The 26,194-nt window shown below is 40.9% G+C and overlaps 1 protein-coding gene across 1 annotated transcript in view; it reads left to right on the top strand.

Moving 5' to 3' along the window:
• The window catches only part of pde4ba (phosphodiesterase 4B, cAMP-specific a), a 186,483-nt gene that overhangs the window by 22,991 nt on the left and 137,298 nt on the right, over positions 1-26,194 (top strand). Inside the window, 4 exon segments of the mRNA XM_084311283.1 lie at positions 15,376-15,573; positions 16,210-16,246; positions 17,113-17,183; positions 22,396-22,448. Of these exon segments, the coding sequence (XP_084167409.1) occupies positions 15,376-15,573; positions 16,210-16,246; positions 17,113-17,183; positions 22,396-22,448 (359 nt within the window).

The raw sequence follows: 26,194 nt of genomic DNA, 5'->3' as shown, positions 1-26,194 counted from the left end.
TTGATTGGAATGTCTAACTTGATGTTCCTTTTGATGTCATAAAAAGCCCTTCTTGCTTTGTCTCTCAGGTCGTTCACAGCTTGGTTGAAGTGCCCTGTGGCACTGATGCTAAGGTCGAGATAGGTGTAATTTTAGTTTTAGTGTATTATAGGGACATTTTGTCTAGGAGGAATTTGTGTTTTTGTTGTTGTAGGCTTGGCTTTTTTTGGAATATCATAACTTTAGTTTTGGTTAGGTTTACTGTCAGTGCCCATGTCTGGGAGAATTTGTGCAGATGATCAAGGTGCTGCTGTAGCCCTTATTTGGTTGGAGACAGCAGCACCAGGTCATCTGCAAACAGTAGGTATTTTTCTTAAATTTTTGCTAGGGGGAGGCCAGGTGCTGCAGTTTGTTCCAATGTTTTTGCCAGTTCATTTGTGTATATGTTGAAGAGGGTTGGACTCAGACTGCACCCCTGTCTAACCCCACGGCTTTGAGGAAAGAAGTCTGTGTTTTTCCTCAAACCTCACAGCACATGTGTTGTTGGTGTACATTGATTTTACGATGTCGTAGGTTTTCCCACCAATGCCACTATCTAGCAGCTTGTACAGCAGACCCTCGTGCCAAATTGAGTCAAATGCTTTTTGGAAGTCAACGAAACAGGGGTATACTTGGCTTTTATTTTTATTTATTTGGTTGTCGATTAGGGTGCTGAGGGTGAGAATGTGGTCTGTTGTACGGTGGTTTGGTAGGAAGCCAATCTGTGATTTGCTCAAGGCATTGTTGTTTGTGAGGAAATGTATGAGTCTGTGTCTGTGGTTGATGATCATACAGAGGGTTTTTCCAAGGTTGCTGTTGACACAGAACCCACTGTAATTGTTTGGGTCAGATTTGTCTCCCTTTTTGTGGAGTGGTGTTATGTTTGTTTTTATGGATTCCTCTATATATTGTAGCTGGTTTCTAACATGTTGGTCCCTTTTTTTCTGACTGTGTTTTTGTAGTGTTTCAGTGTTTCACTGTATTGGAGACGTGTGTTCTGGTTGTCTGGGTCTCTGTGTTTTGGTTTGATAGGTTCCTTAATTTTTACAATCGTTATCATCCCCTCTGAGCCTACCGACTACCGTTAACTATGTACAGTCCCAGCGAGCGACAGAGCTGTATACGTTGTGACCCATGTTTATTTGTTGTTTGGTCATACTTTTTTCTGGGGGGGGGCATATTTGGGAGGGGGTGTTTCCACCTCCTGGTAGATGTTTGTCTCCCTGTGTGCTGAGAGTGTCAGGTTCTCGTCCTGTCCTGGCATTGAGGTCCAGACTACAATGTGACCACAAGCCTGGAACTGGTTGATTTCGTCTTGTAGGATTGGGAACATGTCCTCCTTATAATATGGGGATTCGATTGGGGGAATGTAAGTGGCACACAGGTAGACATCTTTCTCGGTTGATGTAAGTTCCTTATTTATTTTTAACCAGATGAAAAAAGCTCCGGTGATGATTAGCTTAATGGAGTGGGTTAGTTCTGATTTGTACCATATTAGCATGCCTCCTGTCCTGAGTCTCTCCCCTGTTTGACCCCTGTTAGCTTGGTGGATGGTACCAACAGCTCTCTGTAGTTTGCAGGACAGCCAGTAGGACTATTTCCTCTGTGCCATGTCTCTTGTAGGACCATGATGTCTGTGTTTGACATTTCTGTGATAAAATCTGGGTTTCAGCTCTTTGTTCCAAGGGCAGTTGACCTCAGACCTTGTATATTCCAGCTTGAAATGGTGAAAGATTTATATTCCATTATTACAGTGTTATATTCCAGTGGTTTTGTCCTGGACCACAATTGAGTAAAGCTGGCTGATCATCTGATGCACGGTCAGCTCCCCGGGTGGAGACCTGTCGGGCGTGAGGTTGACCTGTAGATTTGTGTGGTATGGGATTGGTGGTGGCATGTGTGTTGTGGGGTTGGCAGGATGTGCATTGGCTGGGGGGGGGGGGGGGGGGGGGGGGTCGGCAGGAGGGAGCAGGTCGAAACTGGGCAGCCTGTGCATATGTGTGATGTGTTCTTTGCGGGTCGGGCGTGGACCTGGCCTGGGGTGCAGGGTGGTCTCTGGTTGTAGCCTGTTGTTCTCTGGGTGCAACAGGTCTTCTGGGTGTAGCTCTGTTGCTCCTGTATCTATCTAGAGATATGTATCCTATCTCTCTCTCTCTCTCTCTCTCTCTCTCTCTCTCTCTCTCTCTCTCTCTCTCTCTCTCTCTCTCTCTCTCCCCCCCCCTCCTATAAGGTGTGGAAGTAGTAGAACAGATGTGGCAGGATGCAGGTGAAGTGTTGAAACCCCAAACTGTGTTTATTTATTGTGACAGCAGGCGGGGAGGGAAAACAGTAACAGGCTGACTAACGTAACAACAACTAAACAGAACCAGAGAGAATGCGTAGGAACTAAACTAAACAGGTGGAAACATCAACTTACATAAAACAATGACCTAACAAACTGAAGAGGGGAGAGCAAACAGATACACACGGGGGGATGAAGGCAAGCTGAACACACCTGGGTGACTGCGAGCCATCTGGTGAGGTGAGACAAGAGGGAGAGACACCAGGGAGCAGGGGAGGGGTGCAGCGTCTATATGACCAGTACGTATATATTTGACCAGTACATATATCTTTGACCAGTAGGCCTACTTATATATTTGACCAGTACATATATCTTTGACCAGTACGTATGTATTTTACCAGTATGTATATATTTGACCAGTACGTATATCTGTATTTGACCAGTACGTATATATTTGACCAGTACGTATATCTTTGACCAGTACGTATATCCAGGGGTGTAAAGTACTTGAGTAATTGTACTTCGTTACAATATTTAAGTACTGTTTTGGGGGATTTGTACTTTACTCGAGTATTATTAGGTTTGTATACTTTGTACTTTTACTCCATTACATTTCAGAGAAGAAAAACGTACTTTTTACTCCTTACATTTAAAATGCAGACCTACAAAGTACAAAGTACAAATCTCACAGGTCCAACCATTTTAATTAGTATATTTTAATTGTTTATCTGGCCGAACTAACGTTAACGTTATTAATCCTGCGACCGCAGGTAAACAGCCAATCAAATCCCCATCAATGGAAAATGAACCCGCCCATACCCATGCTGATTGGTCCTTGTGCAACACTAGAAAGCGGGGATCTTTGATTAAATACCTGCTATCAGAAGAATAGACAGTCAGATCCGCATTATTAATATTGTGATATTATTCAGGGTACTTGCAGTATTCTGTCTTTAATATTGTGATATTATTCAGGGTACTCCAGTATTCTGCTTTTAATATTGTGATATTATTCAGGATAATCCAGTATGCTGTGGTTAATATTGTGATATTATTCAGGATACACCATTCTGCTTTTAATATTGTCATATTATTCAGGATACTACAGTATATCAAGTCTTTAATATTGTGATATTATTCATGCTGTGATGTGAATGCCGTCCATGTTAGTTTACCTTCAATGGAGAAGTGCATTAAATAATTGTAATGTAAAAAAAGTGTCCTCTGTTCTTTAATTTCAGCATTGTCTATCGCAGAACACATTCCATTGTGGGCAGAGTGTATGCTTGGTTTCATTCAAGCCTTGCCTAAACACCAGCTGATGATTTCACTAATTGGCTCACCTCTTCAACTAACTCAGCTGGTGCAATGTATAGTTAAAATGAAAACTTGGCCTACGATAGAATGAGTTTGAGACCCCTGGTCTATCCCTTTAAAAAAAAATTACTTTTACTTTTTAGTACTTAAGTACATTTAAAAGTAGGACTTTTTTACTTTTACTCAAGTGTGTTTTTAGCCAGATACTTTGACTTTTACTTGAGTCAGATTTTGAGACAGTACCCATACTTTCACTTAAGTATAATTTCTGGGTACTTTTTACACCCCTGCGTATATCTGTATTTGACCAGTATGTATATATTTGACCAGTACGTATATCTTTGACCAGTACGTATATCTGTATTTGACCAGTACGTATATATTTGACCAGTACGTATATCTTTGACCAGTACGTATATCTGTATTTGACCAGTACGTATATATTTGACCAGTACGTATATATTTGACCAGTACGTATATCTTTGACCAGTACGTATATCTGTATTTGACCAGTATGTATATATTTGATCAGTACGTATATCTTTGACCAGTACGTATATCTGTATTTGACCAGTACGTATATATTTGACCAGTACGTATATCTTTGACCAGTACGTATATCTGTATATCTCTCTTCTTTATCTCCCCCCTCCCTCTCTCCCCATGACCCCTCCCTCATCTCTCCCCCCTCCCTCTCTCCCCCCATGACCCCTCTCTCTTATCTCTGTCCTTCAGTTTCTCATCGTCATCATCTTCATCATCTTCACCCTCCTCAGGCCTGCACGTGGTGTATATCCTGAAAACCGACGTGGTTACAGACCATGAATGATTCTAACTGAGAGCATCTGCTGGGTGGCATTGTACCTACCTACCATAGATAATGAGTTGCTCCCAAGTCCCTCTTACACTGCTGGCCTATTTTCTATTTATAGCTGCAGTACCAGGCTGGTTCATGGATTCCAGAGGTTGTTGTTCTTATTGGCTTACAATGAGGCTGCATTATCTACTTCCCATTGGTTCCTGTGTGACAAGAGTAATTATGTTCTGAGGAATAGAGAACGTGTTTTTTTTGGGGGGATTGAGACCGTTTTAAGAAGCCCAGCTCTTGGTATGGTATGGCTAGAGTGGATGCAGATTTGTGTTTAAAGGAACACTCCAACATTTTGGGAAATTAGCTTATTTGCCATCTACCCTGGAGTTAGACAAGAAGATGCATACCTTTTTCTTCTCTGTGCATGCAGTAGGAGTAGGAAGACGTTCGGAACTAGGCTAATGGAGGAACCTACTTCCAGTGACTGACGCTAAGCTAGGCTAACGGTGCACGTCTTCCTACTCCTACTGCATGCACAGAGAATAAAAAGGTATGTATCTTCTTTTCTAACTCCAGGGTAGATGGCAAATAAGCTAATTTCCCAAAATGTTGGAGTTTTCCTTTAAGTTCACGTTTTAAATAATATAAACCTACTTTTTTTTGGTACACGTTTATTTAAGGAGTTCTACAATTATATAAACAAACACACATGTACAAACAAATGTACATTGAATACAAACAAATATTAACCCATTATACTCACCCCTTATCCCTCCCTATCAAATTACAAATAATGAAATGCACTATATAGACATATAGGAAATAATATACATACATACATACATACATACATACATACATACATACATACATACATACATACATACATACATACATACATACATACATACATACATACATACATACATACATACATACATACATACATACATACATACATACATACATACATACATACATACATACATACATACTATACATACTATACATACATACATACATACATACATACATACATACATACATACATACATACATACATACATACATACATACATCACATACATACATACATACATACATACATACATACATACATACATACATACATACATACATACATACATACATACATACATACATACATACATACATACATACATACATACATACATACATACAATCAAATAAATAAAGAGGAGATCCATTATAGAAACATTGGTTGATAGCTAAATTAACAGAAAATAATGTTGCCCTGATATTAACATTAACGTTGTTGAACTGACAGAAGGTCCACCTGCCCTGCACATGTCAGCAGCCTACTTCCTGTACTTGACTGTGCAGCCCTTAGCGCTGCTCTGATTGGCTGTATCTGGGTATCTGGGCCGTCACGCCTGGGAGACTGGAGCAGGTGGAAAACGTGGAGCGTTGAAGCAGACGTCAGTGGTGGCAGTGGAGGGACTTCCTCTCTTGATACCCCGACCCTGATACCCTGTGGCTTCATCCAACCCTGATACCCTGTGGCTTCATCCAACCCTGATACCCTGTGGCTTCATCCAACCCTGATACCCTGTGGCTTCATCCAACCCTGATACCCTCTGGCTTCATCCAACCCTGATACCCTGTGGCTTCATCAAACCCTGATACCCTGTGGCTTCATCCAACCCTGATACCCTGTGGCTTCATCCAACCCTGATACCCTGTGGCTTCATCCAACCCTGATACCCTGTGGATCAGGATCCAGAGGTCCTCTATACCCTGTATTTATCCAACATTAGTATTTCTATAGCAGTACCGTGTTCCCCACTGGTTCATAGGTAATGTGTGGTTCTTAGGTTATGTGTGGTTCTTAGGTTATGTGTGGTAATGAATAATAATAATAATAATGAACGAATAATGGACTCTGTGAAGCGCTCTGAGTCAGAGCAACAGTCAGTCAGAGAAGAGCGCTATATAAATCCAATCCATTATTATTATTATACCCTGTGGCTTCATCAAACCCTGATACCCTGTGGCTTCATCCAACCCTGATACCCTGTGGCTTCATCCAACCCTGATACCCTGTGGCTTCATCCAACCCTGATACCCTCTGGCTTCATCCAACCCTGATACCCTCTGGCTTCATCCAACCCTGATACCATCTGGCTTCATCCAACCCTGATACCCAGATGCTTCATCATGTGGATCAGGATCCAGAGGTCCTCTACACCCTGTATTTATCCAACATTAGTATTTCTATAGCAGTACCGTGTTCCCCACTGGTTCATAGGTAATGTGTGGTTCTTAGGTTATGTGTGGTTCTTAGGTTATGTGTGGTTCTTAGGTTATGTGTGGTTCTTAGGTTATGTGTGGTTCTTAGGTTATGTGTGGTTCTTAGGTTATGTGTGGTTCATAGGTTATGTGTGGTTCTTAGTAGGGATGTCCGATATTATCGGCAGACCGATATTATCGGCCGATATCGGCAGTAAAATGTGATATCGAAAAATATCGGTATCGGTTTAAAAAAAAACAAAAAAAAATATATTTGTTATATATATATCCAGTGAAATTATTAGTTACCTGAAATTATTCAGTTTTTTGGACGGGGAAACCCTGCATATATCGGTATCGGTTGATATCGGTTGATATCGGTATCGGAAATTAAGAGTTGGACAATATCGGAATATCGGTATCGGTAAAAAAGCCAATATCGAGCATCCCTAGTTCTTAGGTTATGTGTGGTTCTTAGGTTATGTGTGGTTCGTAGGTTACGGTATGTGTGGTTCTTAGGTTATGTGTGGTTCGTAGGTTACGGTATGTGTGGTTCTTAGGTTATGTGTGGTTCTTAGTAGGGATGTCCGATATTATCGCCCTACCGATATTATCGGCCGATATCGGCATTAAAATGTGATATCGGAAAATATCGGTATCGGTTTTCAAATTTTTTTTATTTTTAATTTTTTTTACATTTCTATAACCTTTATTTACCCAGGCAAGCAAGTAAGAACAAATTCTGATTTTATTTATTGTCAAAAGTATGCATAATGTTGTGTTAATTCCACAACAAGAGATATGTAATGTTAATTACCTGAAATTATTAAATTGTTTGGGGGGGGGGGAACCCTGCATATATCGGTATCGGTTGATATCGGTTGATATCTGTATCGGAAATTAAGAGTTGGACAATATTGGTATATCGGTATCGGTAAAAATATCGAGCATCCCTAGTTCTTAGGTTATGTGTCGTTCTTAGGTTATGTGTGGTGATGGCTGACCAGGGTGCGTTAGGTTCTTAGGTGATGTGTGGTGATGGCTGATCGGGTAGATAGATAGATAGATAGATAGATAGATAGATAGATAGATAGATGATAGATAGATAGATAGATAGATAGATAGATAGATAGATAGATAGATAGATAGATAGATAGATAGATAGATAGATAGATAGATAGATAGATAGATAGATAGATAGATAGATAGATAGATAGATAGATAGATAGATAGATAGATAGATAGATAGATAGATAGATAGATAGATAGATAGATAGATAGATAGATAGATAGATAGATAGATAGATAGATAGATAGATAGATAGATAGATAGATAGATAGATAGATAGATAGATAGATAGATAGATAGATAGATAGATAGATAGATAGATAGATAGATAGATAGATAGATAGATAGATAGATATAGATAGATAGATAGATAGATAGATAGATAGATAGATAGATAGATAGATAGATAGATAGATAGATAGATAGATAGATAGATAGATAGATAGATAGATAGATAGATAGATAGATAGATAGATAGATAGATAGATAGATAGATAGATAGATAGATAGATAGATAGATAGATAGATAGATAGATAGATAGATAGATAGATAGATAGATAGATAGATAGATAGATAGATAGATAGATAGATAGATAGATAGATAGATAGATAGATAGATAGATAGATAGATAGATAGATAGATAGATAGATAGATAGATAATAGATAGATAGATAGATAGATAGATAGATAGATAGATAGATAGATAGATAGATAGATAGATAGATAGATAGATAGATAGATAGATAGATAGATAGATAGATAGATAGATAGATAGATAGATAGATAGATAGATAGATAGATAGATAGATAGATAGATAGATAGATAGATAGATAGATAGATAGATAGATAGATAGATAGATAGATAGATAGATAGATAGATAGATAGATAGATAGATAGATAGATAGATAGATAGATAGATAGATAGATAGATAGATAGATAGATAGATAGATAGATAGATAGATAGATAGATAGATAGATAGATAGAGAGCCTTTCTGCACATGGTTAGTCTATACCTACGACCAGAAGGAAGGTCTTTCTGCACATGGGTAGTCTATACCTAGAGCCAGAGGGAGGGTCTTTCTGCACATGGGTAGTCTATCAAGCTAGGCTAGTGGTCCGTATCCCCTTCCATTCATTTGTGCTAAGCTAGGCTAGCTTGCAGCCGGATAGCTTTCTACTGAACGCACAGAGAGGAAACTGGTATCTATCTTCTCGTCTGACTCTGGAGAAGACGGCATTGTTTCCCATAATGTTGGCGTGTTCCTTTAAGGACCATTTGAGAGAGAATACAACGCTTTACTTCCCTACAAGGCCCCTAAGAGTTAACAGATGGTCCACTAGTGTGAACCACTAGCTGAATGTCTCCCCCCATCATGAAATCCATATGTGGAAGAGATGCATTGAGAATCCTCTGCAACAGAAAGTCGACCTGTTTATACAGACGTTTTACACTCCTGTTAATACAGATGTTTTACACTCCTGTTTATACAGATGTTTTACACTCGCTGAAAACATTACCCACAATATTACTGTATGTCCATAATCCATTCCTATGTATGGACACAGCAATGTCCCCTCGTACCTTCTGATAATAATCATTCATTCAATCTTCATTTCAACTCGATAGATCACTGAGGGCACGCCCCCATTTACCATGACGTCAAGCATACAAACATAATAAATACATGATAAAAAATACAACATACAATAAGTGCAATAATAATAACATTGTGTACAAACAATCAAAACAATTACAGAGTATGGTGGAATGGTTGATGATCAAGCACTTAAACTGAGTTCCAGGGCCCATATGAGTCTGTGTGAAGGCCATGTCTGCTCTCATGCAGGGCGTGGCCTCAGCTGGTCTCTGTCTCCTCCTGAGCCTGGAGAGATGGATGTGCTTTCATGAGACCGCCTGGTTGTGATGTATTCAGACTCATTACAGCCAGGCTGCCATGTTCCTGCCTCTCACCTCTGCGGTGTAGTGTGTGTGTGTGTGTGTGTCTGTGTCTGTCCTCTATCTGTCTGTCCCTGTGTCTGTGTCTGTCCCTGTGTGTGTGTGTGTGTGTGTGTGTGTGTGTGTGTGTGTGTGTGTGTGTGTGTGTGTGTGTGTGTGTGTGTGTGTGTGTGTGTGTGTGTGTGTGTGTGTGTGTGTGTGTGTGTGTGTGTGTGTGTGTGTGTGTGTCTGTGTCTGTCCCTCTATCTGTCTGTCCCTGTGTGTGTCTGTCCCTGTGTGTGTGTGTGTGTGTGTGTGTGTGTGTGTGTGTGTGTGTGTGTGTGTGTGTGTGTGTGTGTGTGTGTGTGTGTGTGTGTGTGTCTGTGTCTGTCCCTCTATCTGTCTGTCCCTATCTGTCTGTCCCTGTGTGTGTGTGTGTGTGTGTGTGTGTGTGTGTGTGTGTGTGTGTGTGTGTGTGTGTGTGTGTGTGTGTGTGTGTGTGTGTGTGTGTGTGTGTGTGTGTGTGTGTGTGTGTGTGTGTGTGTGTGTGTGTGTGTGTGAATAAATGAATGAATGACTGAAATGAATGAATGCATAACATGAATTAATTAATTACTCAATTAATGATGAATGGATGAAAGGAAACAGGTGTCTTACAGCCTGGAGCCTCATTGATCAAAGTGACTTTATCAATCATTTCAAATAATATGATGAAAACCAAAGAAAATGATATCTGTAGCATTCATTCATTCATTGTTTTTATAGATTATTTATAACATAACATTAATCAAATACATTCACTTAAAACATACTAACAAAACATTACTTATAGTAAAATGTATACTAAAAAAGACTCGAATTAAAAAGTATTAAATAATAATGTTTGTATCCAGCCGCTCCCTCTGCCTCTTGTAATGTCTTCATTTTCCACAAAGAGAATAAAAGGTTCCCAAATAGAATCAAAAGGCCTCCCTTTTACCTTTAAGAACGATTCGTTTTAGCTTTCACTGCATCACAGAAAAGGATCATCTTTATAGGCCAAACGGGAGACGTGTTGGACAGGAAGCTGAGTGGTCCCGCCGGTCCGGACCCACCGAGTCATTAGATACAGCCGTCTCGGGCCACACATCCTCTGTGACTATTCTCTCTCTGGGATCAGAAAACAGCCCCATTGTCATCCGAGCTGGGCCTCCAGGTCACTTCTCAGAAACCAAGATAATGTTTGGACTAATCGCTGTAGCCTGGAGACACAGCTGAAAACAACTTGCAAATAGCCTGTCTCTATCAACCTAGGCCCTAATACTGATCTATAAATCAATACATGTATCCAGCAGTCAGTCAGTCAGTCAGTCAGCCAGTCAGTCAGTCGGTCGGTCGGTCGGTCGGTCGGTCGGTTGGTCGGTCGGTCGGTCGGTCGGTCGGTCGGTCGGTTTGGACTAATCGCTGTAGCCTGGAGACACAGCTGAAAACAACTTGCAAATAGCCTGTCTCTATCAACCTAGGCCCTAATACTGATCAATAAATCAATACATGTATCCAGCAGTCAGTCAGTCAGTCAGTCAGTCAGTCAGTCAGTCAGTCAGTCAGTCAGTCAGTCAGTCAGTCAGTCAGTCAGTCAGTCAGTCAGTCAGTCAGTCAGTCAGTCAGCCAGCCAGCCAGCCAGCCAGTCCACATGATTTAGCCTCACCATGGGAACAGGAAGTCCTAGTAAAGGTCAGCCAAGGGTCATGGGGTTCACTTCCTGTTTGCTTTTTCAGAACATAATAGTGAAAACATACTGTCTCTGTGTGGCAGCTGATGGACTGGAGACCAGGGGTTTTCAGGACTCTGGCTATTGATGTTTAAAACCAGGAAAATGTCAGAAAAACAAACAGTCTTCTTTGTTTGTATTTCACGATATTGTTACATTTTTTTTATGTGTGTGTGTGTGTGTGTGTGTGTGTGTGTGTGTGTGTGTGTGTGTGTGTGTGTGTGTGTGTGTGTGTGTGTGTGTGTGTGTGTGTGTGTGTGTGTGTGCGCGTGCGTGTGGTTGTGCGTGTGTGTGTGTGTGTGTGTGTGTGTGTGTGGTTGTGTGTGTGTGGTTGTGTGTGTGTGTGTGTGTGGTCCGACATTATTTCCGTCACATTATGCACATGGGCATGCACGCACACACACACACACACATACACACACACACACACACACACACACACACACACACATATATACATATATACATATATATTACATGCACATCCAACCACATAAGAGCGTGCATCCAAACACACACCCACACAAAACCACGTACACATTCTGTACGCCCACAGATGTGTGTCACTAAACCCTGACGCATTAACCCTTTCATCACACATCCTCAAGTCTAGTATTTCACTCGCTGGTCCCAGAAGATCTTCATTTCAATAGGGATGCGTCATAAAAATGAATAATCCTTCCTGGAGATCAATTTCCCCCAAGGGGGACATGCCAGTGTCATAGCAGCATGGGGGAGGAAGGTACAGGCAGGAAAATATATAATAATAAAAATAGTAATAATAGGGCGGCTGGGTGGCGCAGCGAACAAGGCGCTCGTCACCAACGCAAGAGACACCGGTATCGAATCCAGCATACTGGCTCGATTGGCAGAGTCAGCGGGAGGGAAGCCGGTGGGTGGGTCTGGGTCGTTGTGGACAGCGACTCCTACAGTTCGGTCGGGGCGCCTGCTCAGCGAGGGAAGGATCTGGAGGGAGGTAGTGTGACTGTGACGTTCAGGGGCGGACCTTCCTACAGGCGATATAGGCGGTCGCCTAGAGCGCCACCCAGAGGGGGGCGCAAAAAAAAAAAAAAAAAAAATTCTGTGCAGTTTTGGCGCCCCCTCTATATCTGCAACCATTATTTTTACATAAAAAAAATTCTAACTTAAGGGAAAATGAGCCAAAAATCTAAAACGGTCGGTCGGTCTGAGCCTCAGCTTTAGGTGTTCACAGTCAGAACATGCTAGAGCGCTGTGCATTGATGGGTATCGGTCAAGTGTTTATAGAATTGAACGTTGAGGAAAGAAAGACTAACGTTAGAGAACTATGAAGAAAAAAGCCATAACAAAATGGGGGGGGGGGGTGGGGGGGGGGGGGGGGGGGGTTGGCGGCGCAGTGGTGAATCTCGCCTAGGGCGCCAAATGGGCTAGGTCCGCCCCTGGTGACGTTACACTCTCCCAGTGAGAGTCCGCGCTGCCAGGTGAAAAGAAGTGGTGGGCTGGGTACACATGTGTCGGAGGAAGCATGTGATAGCCTCCACCCTCCCAGACCGACGGTAGGGGTAGAGTGCGCAATGACCAGGAAGGGGATTGGGAATTGGCATAACGACTAACATTGGGGGGGGGGGGGGGGACGGAAAAAGGAGGAAAAAGATAATTTTTTTTTTTTTTTTTTTTATAATAATAAAGTATGAACATAATAGTAATAATGGAATAATAATAATAATAATGGAATAATAATAATAATAATGGAATAATAATAATAATAATAATAATAATAATAATAATAATAATAATAATAATAATAATAATAATAATAATAATAATAATAATAATAATAATAATAGAGTCTGTACAATGTTGGCTAGCTCCTCATGGAGGGGGATGAGTCTGTGGCTGAACCTGCTCCTCATCTCAGCTAGCTCCTCGTAGAGGAGGATGAGTCTATATAGGCTGAACGTGCTCCTCATCTCAGCTAGCTCCTCATGGAGGGGGATGAGTCTATGGCTGAACGTGCTCCTCGATCATCTTGCCTGTAGGGTGGGAGGAGGTTGTTGACTGGAAGGTTTCCTGCCTCTATGAGTGGAGTGTTGTGTCATTAAACAAGGCCTCCGCTGGAGCCTGCGGCCTTGTGTCTCGTTGTGTGACACCTGGACCAGGGTTGTCCCACCACGGCCACCTGTCCACAAGGCTGACTCATCAGAGACAGCATCTGTTTAGGCAACAAACCAGCATGACGTGCCCAGCTGACGCTAGTGAAATAAGCCCGGGACCATGAGGGTACGTTCCATGGAAGAGGGCCAGACGCCTCAGTGAGAGTTACTTTCTTTCTTTGCCCGTCATCTGTTCTAGCCTTCGCACTTAGTAACTGTTGGGTTATTGGTTCAGACCCCCGGCTAGTAGCTAGCCCACCGTGGAACAAGTGAACTGTTGGGTTATTGGTTCAGACCCCCGGCTAGTAGCTAGCCCACCGTGGAACAAGTGAACTGTTGGGTTATTGGTTCAGACCCCCGGCTAGTAGCTAGCCCACCGTGGAACAAGTGAACTGTTGGGTTATTGGTTCAGACCCCCGGCTAGTAGCTAGCCCACCGTGGAACAAGTGAACTGTTGAGTTATTGGTTCAGACCGCCGGCTAGCTAGCCCACCGTGGAACAAGTGAACTGTTGGGTTATTGGTTCAGACCGCCGGCTAGCTAGCCCACCGTGGAACAAGTGAACTGTTGGGTTATTGGTTCAGACCCCCGGCCTCGATTCCGTCTCCTCTCTGCAGTGTGTCGGAAGTGTCCTTGAGCAAGACACTTAACCCCTAACAGAGTCTTAACCCCATACCGATGAGCGGGTTGGCACATTGCATGGTCACCTTCCACTGTCGGTGTGTGAATGTGTGAGTGAATGTGTGAGTATACATGGTTGTATGAAATAGAGAGTATACATAGTTGTATGAAATATAGAGTATACATAGTTGTATGAAATAGAGAGTATATACATAGTTGTATGAAATATAGAGTATACATAGTTGTATGAAATATAGAGTATACATAGTTGTATGAAATATAGAGTATACATAGTTGTATGCAATTTAGAGTATTTAATGAAATAGAGCGTATACTGTACATAGTTCTTATGAAATTGAGCATATACATAGTTGTGTGCGTCTTTTATACAAACATTATTTTTTTCTTTGTGGATAAATTTGTCTGTGTTGCTGTTGTTGGTACTTTGTTAGTCTTTAATACTGCCCTTGCAGTTTTATCTTTTATATTTTTCTCATGCCTCGGTCGTCAAATCCCTTTCAATTTGCAGTTTTATTTTCCACCAGATGGCGCCATTTGCCCATGTGCGTCTATTTCAGCATTTATCCTTCCAGGGAGGCAAATTCAATAAATATCTACAACTAAAATGATTTGGGAGATGTCATAGTATGGTGTGCATCTGTGTGTTGATCAATTTGTGTGTGTGTGTGTGTGTGTGTTGAGGAATCAGTGTGTGTGTGTGTGTGTGTGTGTGTGTGTGTGTGTGTGTGTGTGTGTGTGTGTGTGTGTGTGTGTGTGTGTGTGTGTGTGTGTGTGTGTTGAGGAATCAGTGTGTGTGTGTGTGTGTGTGTGTGTGTGTGTGTGTGTGTGTGTGTGTGTGTGTGTGTGTGTGTGTGTGTGAGTGTGTGTGTGTGTGTGTGTGTGTGTGTGTGTGTGTGTGTGTGTGTGTGTGTGTGTGTGTGTGTGTGTTGAGGAATCAGTGTGTGTGTGTGTGTGTGTGTGTGTGTGTGTGTGTGTGTGTGTGTGTGTGTGTGTGTGTGTGTGTGTGTGTGTGTGTGTGTGTGTGTGTGTGTGTGTGTGTGTGTGTAGCCAAAATGCAGCGACAATGCAGCCCTTGTGGAAAATCAAATAAAACAACAAGTGAAGACTGTAACCCTAAAGCCTCTCTCTGTTTGGTCCGGACAGCTTCGATGTGGAGAACGGGCCCTCTGCGAGCTGCAGCCCCCTGCACCCTGGGGCCTCGCCGGGCTCCGGCCTGGTCCTCCACACCCCCTTCCCCACCGGACACAGCCAGCGGCGGGAGTCCTTCCTCTACCGCTCAGACAGCGACTTCGACCTCTCGCCCAAGTCCATGTCCAGAAACTCCTCCATCGCCTCTGAACTGTGAGTAGATTGATGTATAGATGTATTGGTGGATGTATGGATGGATGTATGGATGGATGTATGGATGGATGGATGGATGGATGGATGGATGGATGGATGGATGGATGGATGGATGGATGGATGGATGGATGGATGGATGGATGGATGGATGGATGGATGGATGGATGGATGGATGGATGGATGGATGGATGGGCTGAGGGGCCTGTTGACAAGCCAAACTAGTTACAATATTTAAAGTTACACGCAAATAAAGCATACAAGCGCTCTTACACTTAATTTTTGTGTTTGTGTTAATTTATTAATTAACTATTACTTTTTAGTTTATTTACTTGTTTATTTTTGCTTGGTTTGTTTGTATTATATAGTATTATTTACTATACTATACATTTGTCATTTATTCATGCTCAATGTTATTTTCTCTTCATGAGACAAGTTTTATGGATATTTTCTTATCTGTGTGTGTGTGTGTCTCTCTCTCTCTCTCTCTCTCTCTCTCTCTCTCTCTCTCTCTCTCTCTCTCTCTCTCTCTCTCTCTCTCTCTGTCGGTCTGCCTCTGTCTGTTTTTCTCATGGTGAGCACTTTGTGTTTGTGCTCATTGTACAATAATAACTCCCGTATTTGTTTGTGTCCAAGCAGACACGGCGATGACCTGATCGTAACACCTTTTGCTCAGGTAACTAACTGTCTCTTTGAGCTCAAATGACTAAACCGCACAAACACGCCACTGGAATACTTGTAGCGCTGTTTCTGGGGATTGTGGTGTTTTGTTTCTACAGTGACACTAGAGGGCGCTGTAGGACAAGCAGAACAGATAGATGTTGCCTGAAGATGCCTTTTACCGCGTGACGAGCTAAACCAATCAGAGAGGGGCTTCGCTCACATGACGCTCAACCAATCAGAGAGGGGCTTCGCTCACATGACGCTCAACCAATCAGAGAGGGGTCTGCAGAAATGGAGTTCAACCAATCAGAGAGGGTCTGCAGAAATGCAGCTACGAAATGTAGAGACGCGGTTGGGAGGGTTATTTTATACAGTAAATGTATTCCCTTACAATCACAAATGACCTGTTGGACAATTCATTAGAATTGATTGAACCAGAGGTCCAGCCCACTAAGCCCAGCCACTGTTTTTATTTATTTTTATTTACTATATTATATGTAGGCCTACATATTTTTTGTCTGTAACTATTGTATTCTGAGTTGAAAACGTGAATTAAAGCAGAGACCTTTCAGAGGGAAACTAACCAGGTGGCTTACTGACCCTCCCTCCTCTTCCTCCTCCTCCTCCCCCTCCTCATTATATCATACAAAGCTTTTTATGTAAAATCCTATCTTATAAATAAATTGATTCATTCTTTTTTGTGTTTTTCAGTCAAAAGTACGTCTTTGATCTACAACAAATAATGAACTAACCTCTCTCTCTCTCTCTCTCTCTCTCTCTCTCTCTCTCTCTCTCTCTCTCTCTCTCTCTCTCTCTCTCTCTCTCTCTCTCTCTCTCTCTCTCTCTCTCTCTCTCTCTCTCTCTCTCTCTCTCTCTCAGGTTCTGGCCAGCCTTCGTAGTGTCAGAAACAACTTCACCAGCCTCACCAACGTCCAGTGTGCCTCCAACAAGTAAGACACCATCAGTCTGTGTGACTGACATCTCAGAACATAATAAACACCACTACTACACACACGTCTCTCTATAATCTGCCCTCTTTTAACTCTCTGAGGTCTTGAGCTGTTTTCTGTACCAAAAGAGTTTTTTGCAACGTCTCCACTCGTGGCTAAGGTTAGGGAAGTATTGTAACCAGGGATGGTGATGCCCTCTTCCTCGTGTTTCCCTGCCGTTTGCGGTTCTATGACTTGACCACCAGATGTCGGTGTTGAGCCTGGTTTGAGGCGCTGCAGCAGTTTGAAATGCCTGAAGACATTCACAGCTCAGTCATCAGGCAAGCAAACAGCACATGGCCTGTACGCACGTACACACGCGGTATATTAACCAGTGCACACACATGCTCGCTCACACGCATCCACATGCTCTCACACACACACACACACACACACACAGATGGGAGAGATAGTGTCTGAGATAATGCTCATTAAATACAAATGTCAAAGCAAAATGAAATGGACCATGAATCAGAATTGAATCGTCCGTTTCCTGTGACCTTGGCTGTTTGAGTTTCAGCTAATATTTGTTAAAAGCAAACAGAGTTAAAGCTCTAATCTATGATGCCACAATTAATTATTTATTTTAACCTTTATTTACCAGGGTAGGTTCTGTTTTTAACCTTTATTTACCAGGGTATGTTTTGTTTTTAACCTTTATCTACCAGGGTAGGTTCTTTTGTAACCTTTATTTACCAGGTTCTGTTTGTAACCTTTATTTACAACCTTTATTTACCTTGTAACCTTTATTTACAACCTTTATTTACCAGGGTATAGGTTCTGTTTGTAACCTTTATTTACAACATTTATTTACCAGGGTAGGTTCTGTTTTTAACCTTTATTTTCCAGGGTAGGTTCTGTTTGTAACCTTTAGTTACCACTGTAGGTTTTGTTTATAACCTTTATTTACCAGGGTAGGTTCTGTGTTTAACCTTTATTTACCAGGGTAGGTTCTGTTTTTAACCTTTATTTACCAGGGTAGGTTCTGTTTATAACCTTTACTTACCAGGGTAGGTTTGTTTGTTTGTTTATTAACACAGTTAAACAGAAGTAAAAACAATACATAATAAGTTATAACGATTGTGAGGGAGAAGTTAGAAGCCTAGAGGCTTATCAAGAACGTCCCCTGTTTTATAAAATCAAACATACAAAAATACAAAAATATGCATATTATAAAATACCAGAATACATTAAAAGATTTGTGTTAATACAAATATACATACACACAGTACATATATGCATATACTGTGTACATAATAATTAGGGCTGTCAGTTTATCGCGTTAATTAGATTAATTAATTACACAGCAAATTATCGCGTTATGAAAATTAACTCAAAATTAATTACAAATTTTTTTTTTTTTTTTTTTATAATATTTTTTTTGTATCTCATTCATTCCATAAGAATGTAGAATACACATTTACAGATTTTTTTTTTTTTTTAATATGGTCCATTTGCATGTTCTTGGTATCTGATTCTAGTGACATCTACCCTGTATGAATCTCAGGGAATGTATTCCCAGTGTCAGAAATACTGTGGGCTAGATCCACAAAGAATGGATTGCACGGTGCAAGTTGCACCCTTACTTACAATTCATTATGAATAAAAAATGGGGGATCCTGATGTAAACAAGACGAAAGTCTTTCTCTGGTCTGCATCCCCTTAACAATTGTGTGCCGTACTGTATTGTACCCATTCTGCAATCTGTTAATAACATTTTCATTCAATCAATCAATCTGTGCGGTGATTGATTGAATGAAAATTTTATTTTGAGTAAATTGTAATGAACCAAATGAGAATATCAATACATTTTTTTTTATCTTTTACTGTGAATAACACCATGCTCAAATTGACACTTTACTTATTACTCCCTGGGGAGAGTAGTTAGTTACTTTACTTATTACTCCCTGGGGAGAGTAGTTAGTTACGACACATGCAATTTGAAATATGATTATAGAATATAGAATATCAGGCATAAAATGGTTATGCGATTAAAATGCGATTAATTAGATTAATTAATTACAAATCCTGTAATTAATTAGATTAATTTTTTTAATCGCCTGACAGCACTAATAATAATATATAACAACCCACCCACCTGCCTACAAACCTACCTACCCACATAACCAAATGCATACCTACATGTATGACCTGTTATCTATCTACTACTTTTGGATGAGAATTTTTTTGTAGTTTGCTTTAAAAATAATAAGCAGAGATGGAGATTTCCTCAGCATAGGATCAGCTGCATTCCAAAGATTGGACCCTCTATACCTCACTGAGAACTGCCTAAGTGAAGTACCACAATAAGGTATATTCTTAATATAGGTTCTGTTTTTAACCTTTATTTACCAGGGTAGGTTCTGTTTTTAACCTTTATTTACCAGATGTAGGTTTTGTTTGTAACCTTTATTTACCAGGGTGGTCCTGTTTGTAACCTTTATTTACCAGGGTAGGTTCTCTGAACACGGATGCTCTTTTTCAGCAACGCCCTGCTTCACATTCACACAGTTATATACATTCACACATTTTCATGAGCCACTGTAAAAAGTCACACGCCAATTCCCCTCTGTGACTCTGCAGTTAGGGCTACAGTTATGGCTATGGTTATGGTTAGGGTTATGGTTAGGGTTATGATCAGGGGTTACAGTTACTCACCACCAGTGCGTAGGAACTCCAAGGCCCAGTCGTCACTCATGTACTGATCTGGTGTCAGCTGTACAGCACTGGTACTGATCTGGTGTCAGCTGTACAGCACTGGTACTGATCTGGTGTCAGCTGTACAGCACTGGTACTGATCTGGGGTCAGCTGTACAGCACTGGTACTGATTTGGTGTCAGCTGTACAGCACTGGTACTGATCTGGGGTCAGCTGTACACACAGCACTGGTACTGATCTGGGGTCAGCTGTACAGCACTGGTACTGATCTGGGGTCAGTTGTACGTACAGCACTGGTACTGATCTGGGGTCAGCTGTACAGCACTGGTACTGATCTGGGGTCAGTTGTACGTACAGCACTGGTACTGATCTGGGGTCAGCTGTACAGCACTGGTACTGATCTGGTGTCAGCTGTACAGCACTGGTACTGAGCTGGGGTCAGCTGTACAGCACTGGTACTGATCTGGTGTCAGCTGTACAGCACTGGTACTGATCTGGGGTCAGCTGTACAGCACTGGTACTGATCTGGTGTCAGCTGTACAGCACTGGTACTGATCTGGGGTCAGCTGTACAGCACTGGTACTGATCTGGGGTCAGCTGTACAGCACTGGTACTGATCTGGGGTCAGCTGAACTGTTGAGTGTTCAGTCTGAACTTGGTAAAGTCTGCCTTTCGTTTTGATTTAATCACAAACCTCCCTACCTCAGTATGTAACCGTTTTTAATTTAAAACATGATCACAAACCTCCCTACCTCAGTATGTAACCGTTTTTAATTTAAAACATGATCACAAACCTCCCTACCTCAGTATGTAACCGTTTTTAATTTAAAACATGATCACAAACCTCCCTACCTCAGTATGTAACCGTTTTTAATTTAAAACATGATCACAAACCTCCCTACCTCAGTATGTAACCGTTTTTTTTTAAGATGCAAATGAGCGTAAAACATCAATGTTCTTTTTTAAAGTAAATAAATGTTTCAATCAATCAAAAAGGTAGACTCTGTGATGCCACCAGACAGGGCCCAGCTTGGTAATGCGCTGTGTTTACATGTAGTGTTTCTGTTGGACTTCAGAAAATCCACAGTAACATCAGACCAAAAAAATAAAAAATATGTAAACAAAGTGAAATACCAAGCAGGGCTCTTTTGCCTAGAGGTCGCTGTTTGATGACGTTACAGATTCCACCTTTAAGTGGTCAAGTTCAATATCTCATTAAATGGTGTGTTAATTAAAAGAGTGTGAGTTTTTTTTTCTTTCAATCTGACATTACAAAAAAAAAAAAAACCATACACATATTTTTGCCGATCAACCAATACATTGTTGGAAAGTTGAATTTGCCGCCTTTCGAACGTCACCACACTCAACCTATTGCGTGATTCCATTCTCGAGTTACAAGACGAAACATCCGGCGAGCGTCATTTGACAAGCCGTTCAGACGAGTGACCACGTCCGGTTGTGAGCGGTCCTGAACTGGCCAGTCATCGGTGATGGCGAAAATGATTGACCACCGTTGTAGCCAAGGAGCGTCTGCTTCGATACCGGACCGCTCGGGCTTAAGGGGTTAAGAGGTTAAGAATCTACAGTGTTTGGTCTTCCTCCATTAATTGTCAACGGAGCAGCTCCGGAAGCTGGTCTCATCATGATGACATCACAGAGTGTAATCTTGGTTGTTTTGGTTTGTTGGTTAGAACCTTGTTCTAGAGAAGGTTCTAAAAGAGGTCTCTGTCTAATGTTCACAAGCATTGATTATTGTGCTGAATTCCTTTATAGGGTGGATTTTCGTTTTTAACAAGATGGTTTTTGGTTTTCTTCATAAAATGAAAGCTCTGCCTCAACTGCGTCAAAGCAATTAAAACGTTCTCTTTGGGTTTTCTGTTGTGGCTAGCTTGACTCTGGGCTAAGACACACTGTAAAAACACACTCACACACGCACACACACATGTACTCAGACACACACACACACACACACACACACACACACACACACACACACACACACACACACACACACACACACACACACACACACACACACACACACACACACACACACACACACACACACACACACACACACACACACACACACACACACATATACATATACTACCACTGACAAATCTCTGATTTTGTGCATGCATATCAGATTCAGAATCGGATTTTGATTGTATTGTCACATCATGCATATTATATACACTGATACACTGATATAGAGATGGACACAGATATTTTCTATTACTGAATTACCCATTATTATCCAGAAAGAAAGAAATGTTATGAGCTCCATTAACACATTGTGCTGTGCCATAGGCACCCACTATCTGAAACTACCTGTAGGACTGCTGTCAGAAACGACCTATGACTGATGTTACTGTAAAACAGTTGATAATTGTCTGATGTGTCTCACTCTCTCTCTCCATCTTCTCTCTCTCTCTCTCTCTCTCTCTCTCTCTCTCTCTCTCTCTCTCTCTCTCTCTCTCTCTCTCTCTCTCTCTCTCTCTCTCTCTCTCAGGAGGTCCCCAGCAGCCACTACTCAGCCTCCTCTCACCAGAGTCTGCCTCCCAGGTAAGGACCGTAATACCCAATGCTTTGCTGTCACTCTCCCTCTTGAAATATAACATCCACTTTGCTCTTTTAAGGTACTTAAAAGCGTTGACAGACAGAGTTGAACATGTTTAGATGGGTTTGAAAAGTGTTTGAAAGGTACTTTACTGAATTACCCTCTGGATAAATAAAGTATTTCTATTCTATTGTATTCTATTGGAAAGTACCTGCATTTGACTGAAAAAGCTGTGTGAAGGATCTAAGATAAGATAAGATGATCCTTTATTAATACAAATGCAGGTGTGAAAGCAGCACGGGAGGGGGGATACAGACCTTCACAGTCTATCTATCTATCTATCTATCTATCTATCTATCTATCTATCTATCTATCTATCTATCTATCTATCTATCTATCTATCTATCTATCTATCTATCTATCTATCTATCTATCTATCTATCTATCTATCTATCTATCTATCTATCTATCTATCTATCTATCTATCTATCTATCTATCTATCTATCTATCTATCTATCTATCTATCTATCTATCTATCTATCTATCTATCTATCTATCTATCTATCTATCTATCTATCTATCTATCTATCTATCTATCTATCTATCTATCTATCTATCTATCTATCTATCTATCTATCTATCTATCTATCTATCTATCTATCTATCTATCTATCTATCTATCTATCTATCTATCTATCTATCTATCTATCTATCTATCTATCTATCTATCTATCTATCTATCTATCTATCTATCTATCTATCTATCTACCTACCTACCTACCTACCTACCTACCTACCTACCTACCTACCTATCTATCTATCTATCTATCTATCTATCTATCTATCTATCTATCTATCTATCTATCTATCTATCTATCTATCTATCTATCTATCTATCTATCTATCTATCTATCTATCTATCTATCTATCTATCTATCTATCTATCTATCTATCTATCTATCTATCTATCTATCTATCTATCTATCTATCTATCTATCTATCTATCTATCTATCTATCTATCTATCTATCTATCTATCTATCTATCTATCTATCTATCTATCTATCTATCTATCTATCTATCTATCTATCTTCCTCTCTTCACCTCTCCTCTCCTCTCCTCTCTATCTTAATTTCCTCTACTCTCCTCTCCTTTCCCCTACTCTCATCTCCTCTCCTCTCTATCTTCCTCTCCTCTGCTCTACTATCATATTCTCTCCTCTCCTTTCCTCTCTATCTTAATTTCCTCTGCTCTCCTCCCCTCTCCTCTCCTCTCCTTTCCTCACCTCTAATCTCCTCTCCTCTCCTCTCCTCTCCTCTCCTCTCCTCTCCTCTCCTCTTCTCTCCTCTCCTCTCCTCTCCTCTCCTCTCCTCTCCTCACCTCTACTCTATTCTCCTCTCCTCTCCTCTCCTCTCCTCTCCTCTCCTCTCCTCTCCTCTCCTCTCCTCTCCTCTCCTCTCCTCTCCTCTCCTCTCCTCTCCTCTCCTCTCCTCTCCTCTTCTCTCCTCTCCTCTCCTCTCCTCTGTGTACGTGACTTTCACTCTTCATTGCTATTTCTCCGGCTCTTGACATTAAACTGGACCCTGTTTGTCATCAGGCTCATTAGTGCTGCTGTACTCAGTTACACACACACACACACACACACACACACACACACACACACACACACACACACACACACACACACACACACACACACACACACACACACACACACACACACACACACATACACACAAATACACTTTGTTTGGTCTAGGTATTCAATTAAAGGAGAAGATCAATTTGGCAGGTGACCTACTTGTGTGTCAAGTGCGTGCGTATGTGCGTGTGTCCGTGCGTGTGTCCGTGCATGTGTCCGTGCGTGTGTGTGTGTGTCCGTGCGTGTGTCCGTGCGTGTGTCCGTGCGTGTGTGTATGTGGTCTTGATATCTGTAGTCACTGTATAACTGACTGGTTGACAGACTTACTGCTGCGCATGTACACAGCCATTTACATGGTAGTGACATCACGGTTTGGCCTTGATACACACTTAGAAACGCACACAAATAGTAAGTATTACATACACACACACACACACACAGTCGCTTATCACTATAGGATTTCTCTAGAAGACTAATTTCTGAACGGATTTTTATCAAATTTGGACCTGTACTACATAAGACTTCATGCTATGGATTCGCTGTGTTTTTCAGCGTATACCTATTATTATTATTATTATTATTATTATTATTATTATTATTATTATTATTATTATTATTATTATTATTATTATTATTATTATTATTATTATTATTATTATTATTATTATTATTATTATTATTATTATTATTATTATTATTATTATTATTATTATTATTATTATTATTATTATTATTATTATTATTATTATTATTATTATTATTATTATTATTATTATTTTGAATTGTGTTGCTACTCCTACAGGAAAATGTGAGTACACAAGTTCAAGTTCAACTCAAGTTCAGCCCTATGTTACTCTATTTGATTAGCACTAAAAGTGATTTTCCTTTTTTGCATTAGTAACTTAAGAATGTTATCTTTCAAAAGAGACCAGGCTTATGCATGTGCTATAAGCATAAAGTATAAAGATACGCTTTTCAAAAAAAGTATGCAGTCCTCATGTTCAAGAAAAAAATATGGCCGCTTTTCTGTGTGCATGTTAAGGGATTAAATCATTAACCAGCTATTAACAAACACTTAAAGGCCCACTTGCAGGTTAAACCCTACTCTTCAATTATGGGTAGTTTACATCATTGGTATCTAATTTCATTATTTATTTTTTTCCATTTGACGCCGGAAATTCCACTCAGAAAGGGTTAAAAATGTCCACGCACGAATAACATGTATGGAGCCAATCAAAAAGCTTATCAGACGCTATCAGTGCCGTGACGTCACTGCAGGTAACTTTCCCCTACCTCTCATCCACTACAATGGAGTTTGACGAGTGCAGAAAGCTATTTCCTTGATCCAAATGGACGCCTTACAAGACGCAAATGGGTTTAATCGTCGGAGAGACTTTGATGGACCAGCTACAACTGCATTTTTGGTTGAAACAAGGTAGTTATAAGGTTTTTAATGTCGTAAAAAAAGAACTACATTTACCACTAGGCAGCCTGTTGTTCAGTACAGCAGCGCTATTGGTCTGTTAGGCTGTCGCCTGATACCCGTCCGGGTCATAGTACCAAGCTGGCTATATGGCTCTGGCTAACGTTAACGTTACCCCGCTAACGTTAGCATTATGTCTACTGTCGTGAACCATTTTAAATCGGGGCATGTAAAAGAGTTTGGGGAACGAGTAAAATGTGCAGGTCCTCTTCTCAGACCTGTGGGGCAAAGCACTGCACGCATCATGCCGGCTAGCAAGCTACACGTCACGGCATGTTGATACGATAGCAGCCCCTCGGATAGCACTCAGTGCATCACAGTCACGAAAGGGGCTACCACGATAGCTAACTAACGTTAACGTTACAAGCTCAAACACCTTATAACTACTACTGTCGTGTCTATAAGTTCCCTGGCAGAATACTTTGTTTGTGAGGACAAAGGTATACAAAGAGGAGAGAACCATTTTAAATCGGGCATGTTAGGAGTTTCGGGAATGCTGGCTAGCAAGCTAGCTAACTTAGCTACTAACGTTATATACACAATATGTACAACAACACAATGATTTACATTATTACAAATATGGTAACGTGGTTGTGGCTTTTACAAATAGTGGTTAGCTTTAGAGA

Source organism: Notolepis coatsorum (assembly GCF_963971535.1).
Source record: "Notolepis coatsorum genome assembly, chromosome: 3".
Lineage (NCBI taxonomy): Eukaryota > Metazoa > Chordata > Actinopteri > Aulopiformes > Paralepididae > Notolepis > Notolepis coatsorum.
Note: the sequence above shows the minus strand (reverse complement) of the source record. Positions and strands in the feature narration are given on the sequence as shown.